Source organism: Siphateles boraxobius, unplaced genomic scaffold, assembly GCF_051911475.1.
Source record: "Siphateles boraxobius isolate OS27281-9 unplaced genomic scaffold, OSU_SipBor_1 88, whole genome shotgun sequence".
NCBI classification, from domain to species: domain Eukaryota; kingdom Metazoa; phylum Chordata; class Actinopteri; order Cypriniformes; family Leuciscidae; genus Siphateles; species Siphateles boraxobius.
Window position 1 is genome coordinate 238879 of NW_027509217.1, and position 15694 is coordinate 254572.

At 43.6% G+C, this 15694-nt stretch overlaps 1 protein-coding gene across 1 annotated transcript; it reads left to right on the plus strand.

Annotated features, from left to right (window-relative positions):
- Positions 1-10893: 10893 nt before the first annotated feature.
- Positions 10894-13815, plus strand: nudt7 (nudix (nucleoside diphosphate linked moiety X)-type motif 7). Its single transcript, XM_077222514.1, has 3 exons — positions 10894-11281; positions 12189-12347; positions 12432-13815. Exons 1-3 carry the CDS (start codon positions 11123-11125, stop codon positions 12780-12782), a joined length of 669 nt encoding a protein of 222 aa, XP_077078629.1. The 5' UTR covers positions 10894-11122; the 3' UTR covers positions 12783-13815.
- Positions 13816-15694: the final 1879 nt, after the last annotated feature.

A 15694-nucleotide genomic window follows, 5' to 3' on the forward strand; every position in this document is an offset into this window, starting at 1 on the left:
TTTAAACCAAGCTAGTGCAATTCCACTAATGCCAACATAGTTCCCCTTCAGGGACTACCGCTGCGTGAAATCGCAGTGGGAACGCCCTCAGCGTGACGCGTCTGAAGCATGAATGAAATCAGTCAATGGAGAGAATGAGCGTACGGCGAGTGACGTCATCGACCAGGAAGCTATAAATATCCCCTGAGTACACAATACGCCAGCTCTAGTTACTTCAGCAGCTCTGTGTGTGTCTGAATCTGTCGATTGTGTTTGTCTGTTTTGTCAGGAGTTTTCACTATATATATTTTATATAAAAAAACCAATATGAGCGAGCAGTATAAGAAGTGTGTTCCCCCCTGTACTCGGTACATCACGGGTGGGGATTCACACGAGCTAAGTGTGGCTTATTTGGGAGTGCAGCAATGCCCAGTCGGCTCTCGAGGGAGTCGATTGTCAGCATTGCGAGCGTTTTCCATTGAGAACTCTGCGCTCGCGGCGATCGCTCTTCGAGGAGAGTGATTTGCTGCGAGCTCCCCGAGGCTCGGGTCCCGCTTCTGTTGAGGCAGAGCGGCGGCGCTTGTCTTGGGGCTCGCAGATGGATCTCGCTGGCGACGTTGAGACGGGCTCCGCCCTATCTCAGCTATCTCCGACGAGATCTAGTGCGTCTCACCCGGCTCTGGAAGCACGCGCTGCGGCGGTTACTTCTGCCCGGGTGGAGGCACATGATGATGTTGAATTGAGATTTTCCAGTTCTGAGGAGCTGGATGTCGAAAGTTTTGCATCAGAGAAAACTAGTTTATCTCATTATACTGCAAATGAAGAAGGTTTGATGGATGTATTATCTCGGGCTGTTGAAAAGCTAAAAAAAAAATAATAACAGTATCGAGTGGCCAGCTGATAGACAGGTTTCTAGAATTAAAAGCAATCTAGATGATAGATTTCTGTCTGCACGACCTCAACCTTCTAGCCGGTGCTTACCGTTCTTCCCAGATCTTCATGCTGAGGTTTCGAAGACCTGGGTTAGACCGGTTTCAAGCTGAATTTACACAAATCAGTCCAATGCTTATGGTAACATTGTTGGTGCTAAATCTGCTGGTTATGTGACGATACTGTAGGCGGAGGAGACGCTCGCGAGCTATCTCTCTCCTGCTTCATCGTCTTCACTTAAAGCACCGGCTCTTCCACCAAAAAATAAATAAATAAATAAATATATATACCTCTGTGCTGGTGGGGAAGGCTTACTCGGTGGCTCGGCAGGCGGCTGCATGTTTGCATACGATGACTTTTATGCAGGCTTTTCAGGCCGACCTGCTCAAAGGAAATCTGAGGGGGGTCCCCGCCGAGAGAGACTTGCGTTCACCTCCCTTAAGGGTGCCCTGTCTCTCCCGGCGCCGTCAGGGGCCCGTCCTACTAACCCTGCCGAAACAGGGCGTAGAAGGGTCTGGCGAGTGCTTTCCCGAGGGACGCTCGCCGCCTCTAAGGAGGGTTCTAGTGTGTTCAGACCAGTCGTTCCCTGCCGGTGCGCCGTTACAGGGCACTGTGTCTGTGACGCAGAATGTTCAACCAGAGCAAAGTCTTTCATCGAGTTCGTCTTCCAAAAGAGCACAGCAGAAGCGGAGTGTCACGTCTCGTGCCCCCCTGCAGAGAAACTGGAGGGACGAGGCGGGGCGCTCTCGGGGCAGGACTGATCTGAGGACAGTCATTGTCGCCAGAAAGGCCGCGTCGAAAAAAGTCCTGATGGGCTGAACGTCAGGACTCTGAGGGTGGTCCCCATCGGGAAAAACTTGAGTTCACCGCACAAAAACACGGTGCCCTGTCTTTCTCGATGCCCTCAGGGGTCTGTTCTACTAACCCTGCCTATACAGGGCGTAGAGAGACTCGGCGAGCGATTTCCCGAGGGACGCTCGCCCCCTCCAAGGAGGGTTGTGGAGTGCTCAGACCAGCTGTTTCCTGCCAGTACGTTACAGGGCGCTGTGTCTGTCACTGGGGATGTTCAAATCAGATCCGAGGACTGGTTTGTCATGATAGATCTAAAGGACGTTTACTTCCATGTATCTATCCTCCCTCAACACAGGAAGTTCCTGAGGTTCGCTTTCGGGGGCGAAGCGTACCAATATCGGGTTCTTCCGTTCAGCCTAGCACTGTCACCCCGAACATTCACGAAGTGTACGGATGCTGCTATAGCCCCGCTGAGGTTACAGGGCATCCGCTTTCTGTACTATATAGACGATTGCTCGATTCTAGCTCAATCGGAACAACAGGCGGTTCGGCACAGAGATGTCGTTCTTGCTCATATCAAGTGACTGGGGCTGAGGCTCAACGCCAAAAAGAGTGTTCTTTCTCCATTACAGAGAACCACTTTTCTAGGTGTAGTGTGGGATTCAACGACGATGCAGGCACGATTGTCACCTGCTCGTATTGCTTTGATTCTCGCTGCAGTAGATCAGGTCAAGCTAGGCCAGTCATCCACTGTAAAACAGTTCCAGAGACTGCTAGGTCTCATGGCAGCTGCGTCCAACGTGATACCTCTTGGCCTCTTGCACATGAGACTGTTACAGTGGTGGCTCAGGACCAAGGGATTCTCCCCGAGGGGAAATCCGCTTCGCATGATCGTGAGTTTGCGACGGTGTCATCACGCCCTGATCATGTGGAAAGATCCTTGGTTTCTGTCCCAAGGCCCTGGGTTAGGAGCTCCTTGTCGTCGCGTTATGCTAATGACAGATGCCTCTCTCACGGGTTGGGGGGCGATCATGGATGGTCGCCCGGCTCTGGGTCTGTGGGAGGACCATCATCGTCTGTGGCACTTAAACTGCCTAGAGATGTTGGCGGTGTTTCAGGCTCTGAAACACTTCCTCCCAGACCTAAGGGGCCACCATGTTCTTGTCCAGACAGACAACACATCGGTGGTTTCTTATATCAACCATCAGGGGGGTTTGCGTTCTCGCCCGCTTTACAAACTGGCACGTCAGATCCTTCTATGGTCCCAGGGGAAAATTCTTTCTCTGAGAGCTTTTATCTCCCGGGGTATTTAAATCAGGGGGCAGACATCCTGTCAAGACAGGGGCCGAGGCCCGGGGAATGGAGTCTTCACCCCGAGGTGGTGGAACTCCTATGGAAATATTTCGGTCTTGCCGAGGTAGACCTATTTGCTTCTCGAGAAACATCACACTGCCCGCTGTGGTTCTCTCTCAGCCATCCAGCCCCGCTGGGGTTGGATGCGATGGTACATCCGTGGCCGAGGTCACGCTTGTACGCTTTTCCCCCGATCGCTCTGCTCCCAGGAGTTCTGGAGAGGGTTCGCCGGGACGGGCTCAGTCTCCTGCTAATAGCCCCGTTCTGGTCGGCCCGGGTATGGTTTGCGGACCTAGTGTCTCTCCTCAACGGCTCTCCCCTAGAGATACCGATCAGGAGAGATCTGCTCTCTCAGGCGAGTGGGTCGATCCTTCAAACCCCGTCTAGAGCTATGGAGGCTGTGGGCTTGGCCTCTGAGGGGGCCCAGCTCATAGATTCTGGTCTCTCGGCTGAGGCCGTTGAGACCATCCTCCGATCCAGAGCTCCCTCCACGAGGAAGTTATATGCCGCGAGGTGGAAACTTTTCACCTCTTGGTGTGGAGAGCGCCAGCAGGACCCAGTTAACTGCCCGGTTGGTACAGTCCTGGATTTCCTGCAGGACCGTCTCTCCACAGGGTTATCCCACTCCACACTGAAGGTGTATGTGGCGGCCTTAGCTGCTTACCACACCCCTTCAAGTGGAGGTTCCCTCGGGAAACACCCACTTATGTCTCGCTTCCTTCGTGTCACCTTGAGGCTGAGGCCTGCAGTTCGCACGAGGGTACCAGCTTGGGATCTGGCCATCATCTTAGAAGGTCTCTCCCTTGCTCCTTTCGAGCCCATCGAGGAAATTTCGGAAAAGTTTCTTACTCTAAAGACTATCCTTCTTCTCGCTATCTCATCTCTAAAAAGAATTGGAGATATTCAAGCACTTTCGGTGGCTCCCTCGTGCCTGGAATTTGCTCCTGGTTGGTTAAGGCCTTTCTCTTTCCGAGACCAGGTTATGTTCCTAAGGTTCCAACTGTTTCAGTTAGACCTATAGTTCTGCAGGTTTTCTGTCCTCCGCCTTTTCTGACGTCAGACCAGGAGAAAATTAATTTGCTGTGCCCAGTTTGGGTTTTGATGCTTACGTCCACAGAGCTGCCCTGTGGAGGAGATCGGAACAACTGTTCGTCTGTTTGGGTCACCTAAGAAAGGGTGTCCTGCATCTAGAAAAAGGATGAGCAAGTGGGTGGTCGAGGCCATCCCACTTGCTTATGGTTCGGCCCATCAGCCTTCACCTTTGGCTGTAAGGGCTCATTCCACCCGGAGTATGGCTGCTTCTACAGCTCTTCTTTCAGGAGCTTCTCTTCAGGACGTTTGTGATGCGGCAGGCTGGTCCTCACCGCACACTTTCGTTAGATTTTATTCCCTCGATCTTAGCTCCACTCCCGGGGCTCAGGTTCTCTCGTCGGTTTGTGTCTCCTAATGACACACGACGGGGATTTGGTCGTATGGGGATGTGGGTATTGCGTTCCCACTGCGATTTCACGCAGCGGTAGTCCCTGAAGGGGAACGTCCCGGGTTACGTATGTAACCCTAGTTCCCCGAAGGGACGGACGCTGCGTGTCCTGCCATACTCTCGGCATCCCCTTGGGTCGCTGCTTCAGTAACTTTTAAGCTGGCGTATTGTGTACTCAGGGGATATTTATAGCTTCCTGGTCGATGACGTCACTCGCCGTACGCTCATTCTCTCCATTGACTGATTTCATTCATGCTTCAGACGTGTCACGCTGAGGGCGTTCCCACTGCGATTTCACGCAGCGTCCGTCCCTTCGGGGAACTAGGGTTACATACGTAACCCGGGACGTTTTCTAGTCTATTTAAGAGAATGTTGTGGTCAATGGTGTCAAATGCAGCACTAAGATCAAGTAACACTAATAGAGAGATACAACCACGATCGGATGATAAGAGCAAATCATTTGTGACTCTAATGAGAGCTGTCTCAGTGCTATGGTGCGGTCTAAATCCTGACTGGAAATCCTCCCAGATATCATTTCTTTTAAGAAAGGAACACAGTTGTGAGGATACTGCCTTTTCTAGTATCTTTGACAGAAAAGGTAGATTCGAGATCGGCCTGTAATTGACTAATTCTGTAGGATCGAGTTGCGTTTTTTTAACAAGCGGTTTAATCATAGCCAGCTTAAAGGTTTTTGGTACGTATCCTAGAGACAAAGATGAATTAATGATGTTAAGAAGAGGATCTATGACTTCTGGAAGCATCTCTTTCAGTAGTTTAGTTGGTATAGGGTCTAACATACATGTTGTCGATTTAGATGAATTAACGAGTTTGCAAAATTCTTCCTCTCCTATGGCAACAAACGAATCAAATTTTACCTCGGGGAGACTATAATGCACTCCCTGATGCGATGCTGTAGTAGACGGTTGCATAGTTATAATTTTGTCCCTAATATTATCCATCTTATAAGTGAAGAAGTTCATAAAGTCATTACTGCTGTGTTTCTTGGAAACTTCTGGGCTTGAAGCTTTCTTTTTCGTTAGTGTAGCCACTTTTTCAAATAAATACCTTGGATTATGTTTATTTTCTTCTAATAGGGTTGAAAAATAAGCAGATCTAGCAGCTTTTAAAGCCTCTCTGTAAGCAATCGAGCTCTCCTTCCATGAAATCCGAAATACCTCTAGTTTTGTTTTCTTCCAGTTGCGCTCCATTTTTCTGGCTGCTCTCTTAAGGGCCCGGGTGTGCTCGTTGTACCACGGTGTTGGACTATTTTCTTTAATCTTCTTTAAGTGCAACGGAGCAACTGTATCTAAAGTGCTGGAAAGGAGAGAGTTAAAAGTTTCTGTTGCAATATCAAGTTCTTCTAAGCTATCTGGGATGCTGAGACGATGAAACTGATTAGGAAGATTATTGATAAAGCAATCTTTAGTGGCAGAAGTGATAGGTCTAACATACTTGTAACACGGAGTTGGCTTTGCAGCCTTGGCTAAATGTAATTTACATGAGACTAGATAATGATCTGAGATGTCATCGCTCTGCTGCAGAATTTCAACAGCATCAACATTGATTCCATGTGATAATATTAGATCTAGAGTATGATTACGACAATGAGTAGGTCCTGACACGTGTTGTCTAACTCCAATAGAGTTAAGAATGTCTTTATATGCCAACCCCATTGCATCTTTTCCATTATCTACATGTATATTAAAATCACCAACAATTAGGACTTTATCTGCAGTCAATACTAATTCTGATAGAAAGTCAGCAAATTCTTTGATAAAATCTTTATGGTGCCCTGGTGGCCTGTAGACAGTTGCCAGCAGAATTCTCAAACTTGATTTATCGTTTACATTATATATTTTTACATTAAGCACCAACACTTCAAAAGAAATATATTTTAAACTAGATTTTTTAGTGGTTTTGAAAATATTACTATAAATTACAGCAACACCTCCCCCTTTGCCTTTCAGGCGAGGTTCATGTTTATAACAGTAATCATGCGGGGTGGACTCATTTAAAGTAATGTAATCGTCTGGTTTTAGCCAGGTTTCTGTCATACACAGCACATCTAGGTTATAATCTGAAATCATATCATTAACTATGAGTGCTTTTGAAGTAAGGGATCGAATATTCAGCAACCCAAGCTTTATCGTTTGCTCATCTGTATTATATCTATTTTTTATTTGTTGAATATCAATTAAATTTTTGACCTTAGATCGGTGTGGACGTTTTTTGGATTTCCAAATTCGGGGAACAGACACAGTCTCTATATGATGATATCTAGGTGAAAGAGGCTCTATGTGATGGGATTTATCTGACCTTGGTGACGCGAGGCCGCTAGCAGACGGTCGGTTTAGCCAGTTTGTCTGCTTCCTGACCTGATCCCCAGATTGTCATGTTTTGTCTCTAAGACTATGAGCCAAATTACTAGAGAGAAGAGCAGCACCATCCCAGGAGGGATGAATACCATCTCTTTTCAACAGGTCAGGTTTGCCCCAAAACCTTTTCCAATTGTCTATGAATTCTATATTATTTTGCGGGCACCACTTAGACAGCCAGTCATTGAGTGATGACAATCTGCTAACTATCTCATCACTCCTTCGAACAGGAAGGGGGCCAGAGCAAATTACAGTGCCTGACATCGTACTTGCGAGTTCAAACACCTCTTTAATATTAATTTTGGTGATCTCCGGTTGGCGGAGTCGAACATCATTAGTGCCGACGTGAATAACAATCTTAGAGAATTTACGATTAGCATTAGCCAGCACTTTTAAATTTGCTTTGATGTCAGGCGCTCTGGCTCCCGGCAAACATGTGACTATGGTGGCTGGTGTCCCTATTTTCACGTTCCGTGTAATAGAATCGCCAATTACCAGGGCACAATCAACAGAATGCTCAGTGGGTGTTTCACTGAGTGGGGCAAATCGATTTGTTGTGGTAATCGGAACGGAAGAGTGGTTTTTTGATCCGTGACTAGAGCGATCCCTCACTGTCACCCATCTGCCTGGCTGCACAGGCAATAATTCAGCCGGAACCGAATCATGTAAAGAGTTCACTATGCTAGGCGCATCCAAAGTAGAATCTAAAGCTCTAGCACACTTACTATCCTCAATTAAAGTTTGGATGCGTGTTTCTAATTCTGAAATCTTCTCCGTCAGCCTGACTGTCTCCTTGCATTTATCACATATAAACCCTATATTGCCGACGGGGAAGGCTATGCTAAACATGTAACATGAAGTGCAGGTGACAATAACAGGACAAGACATTACTCACCGTGTTTGTTGACTGATTCTTACTCACCTGGGCTTTTTATGAACTCAGACGCGCGGGCGGGCGAGAGAAAAAATAAATAAATAAATAACTGAGCGCACGGGTGGCGCGTTAACAGGCTAGCGAGTTACTAGCGTGTTGTGCTAACAATAACGGAAGCTAGCGATGTCAGGTTAATCTGAGATGTTGTCTAAGCTGTATTTAGTAGTATAAACAACTAGAAATGGTAGTAAATGATGGTTCAAAACAGAAAGAAATACAAAGCGAATACGAGGCTTAGACGGAGCTTACAGCCTCGAAGCAAACAAAACACACAGCAGCATATTATCTAATATGAAACGCAAAGCAAAGCAGCTTGTTTTTATTTAAATTCAGCAAGAAACGCTCCGAGGAGCAGGAAGAGGAAACTCCTGCCATTTTAAGTAACGCGGTTACAAGTGACGAGTTACCATCCTGCTCGGCCGCCCTCTCCCCATCAACATTTCTCTAGGTTACCGTTAAAGCGGGCAGCCATGTAAAGTTGCTACTTACATGTTTCAAATGATCAGCCATATTTGAGGTTGATGGATGATAGGCAAACATTTGGATGTCCTGCCCAACATAATGTAATTACCACAAGGACCCGCGTTAAAGATCTGTCCCTCACTGACTGCATGACTTTTGTGACTGACCGACTAATACAATTTTGCTCAACTAAGCCTCTTCTAGTCGACTAGTGTTTAGTCAACTGTTAGGGTGCAGCCCTAATGTACATTTCACTTTAGCTGTGTCCCAATTCGAAGGCTGCATCCTCTCGAGGGCGCATTTGAAGGCTGCATACATCATCAAGGATGTAATATTTAAAGGTGCCCTAGAATGTTTTTTTATTTTATTTTATAATGTTTCCTGGTTTACCCTTATAATGTTAGTATGTTTTTTAGATAAAAAATTATCATAATTTAGAAATAAATGGCATTTTTCCTAGCCTGCTTTTAGCCTCTGATTTGAACACTCTGTTTGAAGGGGCGTGTCTGCTGTGGGATTCAGTGTAACCGCGGCCACTGCTGTGATTGGCTGACATGCTTGCATATGAAATAGCTACGCATTACATGTGAAACTCTCTCCCGAATACTTTTACTACTGCTATTATACGTTTTTACTATAACAGCTATCGAGATCGTGAGATGTGAGAATCGTGAGATGTTTTTAAAGTATTTAGATCTATTCCCATCACATAAAATGTTGCCGTGATGAGCATTGAGCAGATGACAGTGTGTTGATCGCGAGAATGAAGATCTTATCATTGCAAAGCAGTTTCTGCACTCTCTAATGCTTTCACCAATGCAAACACGATGATGTAAATACAGTAAGAGCTTCGTTGTGCAGTAACGTGCGCCATTGATTTCATAACGAGTTTGGCAAGTGTCCAGATAAACTTGCGCTGTGTGGAAAGATTGTTCTTTGATCGCTTTCTGTATATAATTTGTTCACAATTTAAATACGATTATTTTCATCCTACTAAAAGAAACGATGTGAAGCTGATATTTTAGTCACTGGCTTGACTTACTGATGCATAAACAGTATTGAACGATTTTGAGAGAAAGATTACCTGTCTGAACTTGAACAATTACACATCAGAAAGTGTTGCTTGGTAGCTCGATCCGAGGCCAGCTCTGTATTGGCCCAAGTTGAGGAAACAGTCGGTGAAATGTTTGGAAATTTCCAGAGAAAATAAAATTAACCCATTGTTTCTTCAGAGGCTCAGATGAAGGAACTAAAAAATACTTTTGTGTTCATGTGTACATCCACACTGAGCAACTGCCATGCTTCGGCTGCGCAGTTCCGCCTGGCATTGAGGGCTGGCATTATGCAAATATTTGGAGGCGTACATATTAATGATCCCGACTATTGCGTCACAGTCCGTATTGTGTGGAGAACCGACCGTTTTTCAGGGGTGTTTTTCATAAACGTGAATTAAATGAGAACGCGAAAACAGTCCAGTTTGAGATTCACTCTATGTCATGTCCATGCACTGAACTCTTGTTATTTGACTATACCAAGGTAAATTCAATTTTGAATTATAGGTCACCTTTAAGTAAAATAACCATAATAAAATTGTCTGTTATTCCTTTTGATGTGTAAATTACTGCAATTTCTTTCTTTTTTTGCAATCTGACGGTTACTTTTATTAAATGAGACCGCCTGGATGATGTATGCAGCCTTCAAATACACCCTAAAGAGGATGCCGCCTCCAAATTGGGACACTCTATTCAGAGTGAACCTTATTTAGCAGAGACTTGGTCACATGCTTCCTGATATTATCCTCGGTGCTGGTGATGAATAAATTAATCATGGTTGTTATTTAAGCCGGAGCTTGGGGATTTTCACTTAAAGACACCATGAATTGAAAATTGACAGTTCTTAATTTATTAGAATATTGCAGTGTTTATTACAAAAAAAATTTAACTGTGCACATCATTTTTTTAATTCATGTTCCTGGTAACCTTGAATCAGAATAACTTCCTCTTGCAGCATCTCTTCTCTGATGATGAGGGCGGGGCAACCTGTCACTCACACGAGATCAGACAATAGCAATCAAGCGTCACCCTATTTTGTTCTTGTTCCAGGAGCGCTTCACTGGGATATACGCCACAATAGGGAATAAAAGAGTAGTGCAACTTCTTTTTCATGCTGACTTTAAATTTATAAATACATCTCAGTCTATTTTGTTTAGATTGAATGTTTGACTTGCAACTGACAAAAAATGAAAACAAGGCTTTAACAAGGCATTAAAATGCAGTGATCAATGGATTGTGCTGTTGTTTAATATGGCTGTTGTTCAGCTTTCTTTCTTTTTTTTTACTTTAGTAGACAAAAACTCCATCTTTTGTCTACTGACAAAGCAAAATAATGTAATTCTCAGTTATAGACGGTTAAAGGTTTGTTTGTTTGTTTGTTTGTTTGTTTGTTTTGACCTTGTGTATTAAACGAAAAAAGTCATGGATAAACACTAGGGTGAGAAAATTACCTTTTGGGGATTCTGTAACAGTAATAATCCTCCACACTGTCACTTTAAATGACGCAAACTTCTCTGACCAATTCGAGACGACTTTAGAGCCGCTTAGCCCCGCCCTTAGTGTCAACGACAACGTAAATGTTTAACTCGTCTAACTTTTTTACAGTCGATGTTCAAACTGTTTGTTCTATTTCTGTCTGTTATCCAGCAACGTTTTCACACTCTGAACCAGAGCTGAGCCAAGAGCCCAGAGGAGCATTATGGGAAACGCTGAGATAAGCGGAAGTGTAAAGTGAAAGTCTCCCGACGGGTGTTTATAATCCGCGATGGATCTCAAGGAGAAAACGATCGCGTCGTTAAAGAAACACGCCAGCGGCGACGCGTTTTCCCGGTTACCGGCAGCTCTTCCTAAAGCTTCAGTGCTGATCCCGCTGTTGCTGAGACACGGAGAGCTGCACGCGCTCATGACCGTGCGATCGGTCCATGTAAGAAGATCTTCATGATCTCAGAGATACTGTATACTGTGTGCTTACAGTGACAACATTCACACCTCATTAATGAATGTCTTAAATACTGAAAATAAGAGCGCTTATTTGTATTGATGTGTGCTTGTAGTGTAGTAAAAGTATATTTTAAAAAAAAACTGTTCTTGCAGATATAATAACTTTTAAAACGGCACTTTGTAATATTGTCAAATTAAGTACATTTTAAATCATTGTTTTAATTATATGTTTTAAATAATTATTTCAGTGTCTTGACTTACAAACTAAAGTACATGAATAAGTAATTGATTATAATTTGTTACTTGATATTACTTTTAATATTTTAAATGTAGGCTACACAATTTAAGCTTCATCACTAGAAATGTGTAATTATATATATTTGAATACTTGACATGCAAGTTTCAATAGAAATTAAATTGAAACAAAGTATATTTTAGTTGATCATAATAGATTGTCAGTACATTCAGCACATTTTAACCATTTCAAAGACAGTAGAAGTCATTATACAGAAGTTGCATGTATTTAAGTCGCACTCTAAAGTTTAAGATTCTAAAAATTCTGTCATCATTTACTCATGTTGTTTCAAACCTGTAGGCCTATGCATTTTTTTTCTTCTGCTGAATACAAAAGAAGATTTTTTAATAAATGTTTGCAACCAAACAGTTGATGGACCCCATTGACTCGCATATTATGGAGACAATACTATGGAAGTCATTGGGCTCCATCAACTGTTTGGTGTCCGACATTCTTCAAAATATATTTTGTGTTCAGCAGAAGAAAGAAACTCATACCAGAACAACTTGAGGGTTAGTAAATGATGACAGAGTTTAAATTTGTGGGTGAATTATGCCTTTAAGTGCACTTCTCTTGACGACTCGTCCTTTCTCAGCTCAAGCATCATGCAGGAGAAGTGTGTTTCCCTGGAGGAAAGTGTGAGTCCGGCGACACGGATGAAACACACACGGCTCTGAGAGAAGCTCAGGAGGAGATCGGCCTTCCTCCACACACAGTGCAGGTCGTCTGCAAACTCTTCCCTGTCCTGAACAAGGTTCGCTCTTATTTCTGTACGTTAAATATGATCGGTATTATTTTAACTTGTGGCGGACTGTAATGGCTCACGCCCTGTGCACAGGCCGGTCTCCTGATCACTCCGGTCGTGGCTTTCATCGAGAGCTCCTTCAAACCCCGTCCCAACGCAGATGAAGTCAGCGAGGTGTTCACTCTTCCACTGGAGTTCTTCACTAAAGAGGCGGATCACTCCTGCTATCCGGTGCCCAGCGTCTTCGGCCCGACACACAGCTTCATGTACACGGACCCCCGCACCGGACACGTGCACCAGATCTGGGGTCTGAGCGCGGCGCTGGCCGTGACCGTCGCGGCTCTGGCCCTCGAGAAGAAGCCCGAGTTTGAGCTCGGCTTCGACTTGAGCGATCCAGTTTCTGCCTTTAAAGACTGTCTGAATCGCAGATTGAGCAAGTTATGAAAGACACACATCAGATTCAGTGTTTCTGAGAAACAAGTTTAAAAAAAAGTATCATTAAAAAATGTCAAACTATTCCACACTTTTGACCAGTAGTGTATATGCAATAATATAATAGATTTAGAGTCCACACACCCTGAGATTTTGAGATTTTAAGATTTCAATCAGTGTTTCTACTGGTGACTAAAGCTAAAGCTATCAGTACTACATGCTTTAAATGAAAATTAAAGATGTTGCCTTGTCAACTACCTGAAATAAACTAAGTTTATTTAAAGTACTAAAACTAATAAAATCAAATGAAAACTAAATGGAAATACTAAAAATGAGAAAAGCCCCTAAAATTACTAAAAATTAAAAGTCAAGATAATAAAAAATACTATACTAAAATAACGCCTCACATTACAGTTCTCAATGTCAGTAAGTCGTCACATAAAAGGTAAACAATTTTTTTTCTTTTAAAACCAGCCTGTTTATTTTATTTTATTAAAAAAAATGTTTATTTTAATTGTTTATTTTAACAACTCCCGAACTTCCTGCAGTTTATCACAAACCCAAGTTGATGAAATCTTCACATTAGCATTTTTCCATTTGTCCACTAGAGGTCATCACATCATCACATGTGCATACATTGAGCCTGGGCATTTTAGATTTTAAAATAAAACCCTAAAATGACTTTATTAGAAATATAATCATATTACAATGTTTTATTTAGTATTCTGTTTCACTAGTAAAAAAAACAGACTTTAAATCTATACTTGAATAAAAGAGAATGCACAGAATCATAAGGCAAACACTATTTTATTAACAAATATTACAAAATAAATAGACATCTTCATGTTTGAATGAAATCTTAAAGAAGTCAATGTAACATGTGGTGCTTGTAATTTCTGGCAGGCACTTCGTTTCTACTGACCTGACGAGTCGTTCCTTTGTTTGGTTTTTGATCAGTGTTTTTATGTCTGTTTGTCGCACTGCATTCATTGATTCGCAGAAGCGTGCTGAAAATACCACAATTAAAATCTACTGCTAGTACCTACTTATTTTTGCTTGTATCTGTTTCGTAGTGCAGCAAATGCTTTCATTAACACGTTTGTCCTATAGAAGAGTCTGACTGACGTCAACAGCGAGCGTCATGAACAGATGTTCAAACGCACAGGCACTGGATGTCTCTGAGAAACACTTCCACACACTTCCACACGCTGGACTCAGTGTTGGTGACCCGTGAGCCAGGATTAAGGCCCGCACTGCTCTGAATATGAGAGTTTGTTATCCAACACAGTGGCTTTCACAGTTTTAGAAGTGACCAAATATGTTTTAAGATCACTGACTTTAAAGGGGTGGTTCAGGATTTTGGACATCAGACCTCATTTCCAAGTTAGCCTGGGTGTTATTTATCAGTTATTAATCAATATTTCATCCAGTCCTTCCAGTTGCATAGTTGGCCGGTGCTAGGCTAGCGCGAGTCAACGGTATCTGCTAACCTGCCATTAAAGACAGTTTTACCCACTCCACAGTACACCAAAAGCAAATAAATTATAACACCAGACTATCGATGTAAATGTCTGTTGAGAGAATAATGTTAGAAATCAAACTACCCTTTCACCGCATTGCAATAGTTATACTTTGTTCCCTGTATTTATTAGCACAGTCTACAGCAGCGGCCGAGTGATATTAAGTTAGCTAGGCAACCGAGAGAGCTGGACTTTTTGGTGACCATCTATTTGGTTTATTTTTACAATTTAGAAATGCACACCAAATCTCCATGTTGCCAATTCCTTTGTTTTCAATCGAATATTTGAATATCGTTGTTCAAGGCAAGTACTAGCTGGCTAGACGTCCCGACTGTCGTGCGCTTCTGTTCTGCGTTTTCTTTTCGGCGCAGTACTACTAACCGGAGCAAAGTAAACTTCCGCCGCTGCTGAGAAACTAGTTCCTGTAAATGTAATGTGATCATTGAGATGCAAGAGTAGTTTGATTTCTAACATTATTCTCTCAACGGACATTTACATCGATATTCTGGCGTTATATAATTGATTTGCTTTTGGTGTACTGTTGAGTGGGTAAAACTGTTTTTTAATGGCAGGCTAGCAGATACCGTTGACTCGCGCTAGCCTAGCACCGGCCAACTATGACACTGGAATGACTGGATGAAAATGTTTGAAAACTGTCTCCACCGATAAACAACACCCAGGCTAACTTGTCCAAAATCCTGAACCACCCCTTTACGTAAAGTTTTCTTTTGTACTCTGGTCATTCTAGGCTGGATTGGTCTCCAGTTCTTATTTTTTTCTAAAGGTGCTTGATCCATTCACTAAGCACAAATGTACCAATCTTACCACCACATTGCATTATGGGAGCTTGTTTCCCTCTGACGCTGCGTCTGGGTGTTGACGCTGTGGGGAACGGAGTGACCGATGTCACATGTTCACATGCCAGTGCACAATTTTAAATATTGTCTTTTATCTTTTATTATCTTGTCACTGTCATTTTGTAATCCACGTACTAAGAACGGACCATAGGTTACACAGCATCAGCTTTGTTGTCTTCAGGAGCCTTTTGTTTGTAGCGCATGACAATAGAGAACAAGATTTTCAGGAAGTGTGTTCCTCCGTCTCCTCGCTTTATGACACCAGAGGACCCGCACAAGCTCTGTGTTATCTCTATCTGCCTTGCAGTGGCGCACGTGTGTTCAGTCCTCGAGGGAAGAGGAACGAGCGTCTGCACCCGCGGCTACCAAACTAGCGGAGAGCATGTTGCTGGTGCATGACAGTGAAAATACTATCTCTGTCAGAGCCGCATGTGGGGATTTGCATGATGTAATGCCTCACGCCACGTTCAGGTTGAATTTGACTTGGGCTTGTGAGAAGTGGGAAGTCGCTCACGGCCATGATCACCCCTCCACACTGAAGGTGGAC

What these genes read in the sequence shown, in the direction of transcription:
- nudt7 (XM_077222514.1), top strand. Translation starts at nt 11,123, where the DNA reads ATGGATCTCAAGGAGAAAACGATCGCGTCGTTAAAGAAACACGCCAGC. An exon ending in TGACCGTGCGATCGGTCCAT is followed by an intron (nt 11,282 to 12,188) that starts GTAAGAAGATCT and finishes GTCCTTTCTCAG; the next exon opens with CTCAAGCATCATGCAGGAGA. An exon ending in TCTTCCCTGTCCTGAACAAG is followed by an intron (nt 12,348 to 12,431) that starts GTTCGCTCTTAT and finishes CCCTGTGCACAG; the next exon opens with GCCGGTCTCCTGATCACTCC.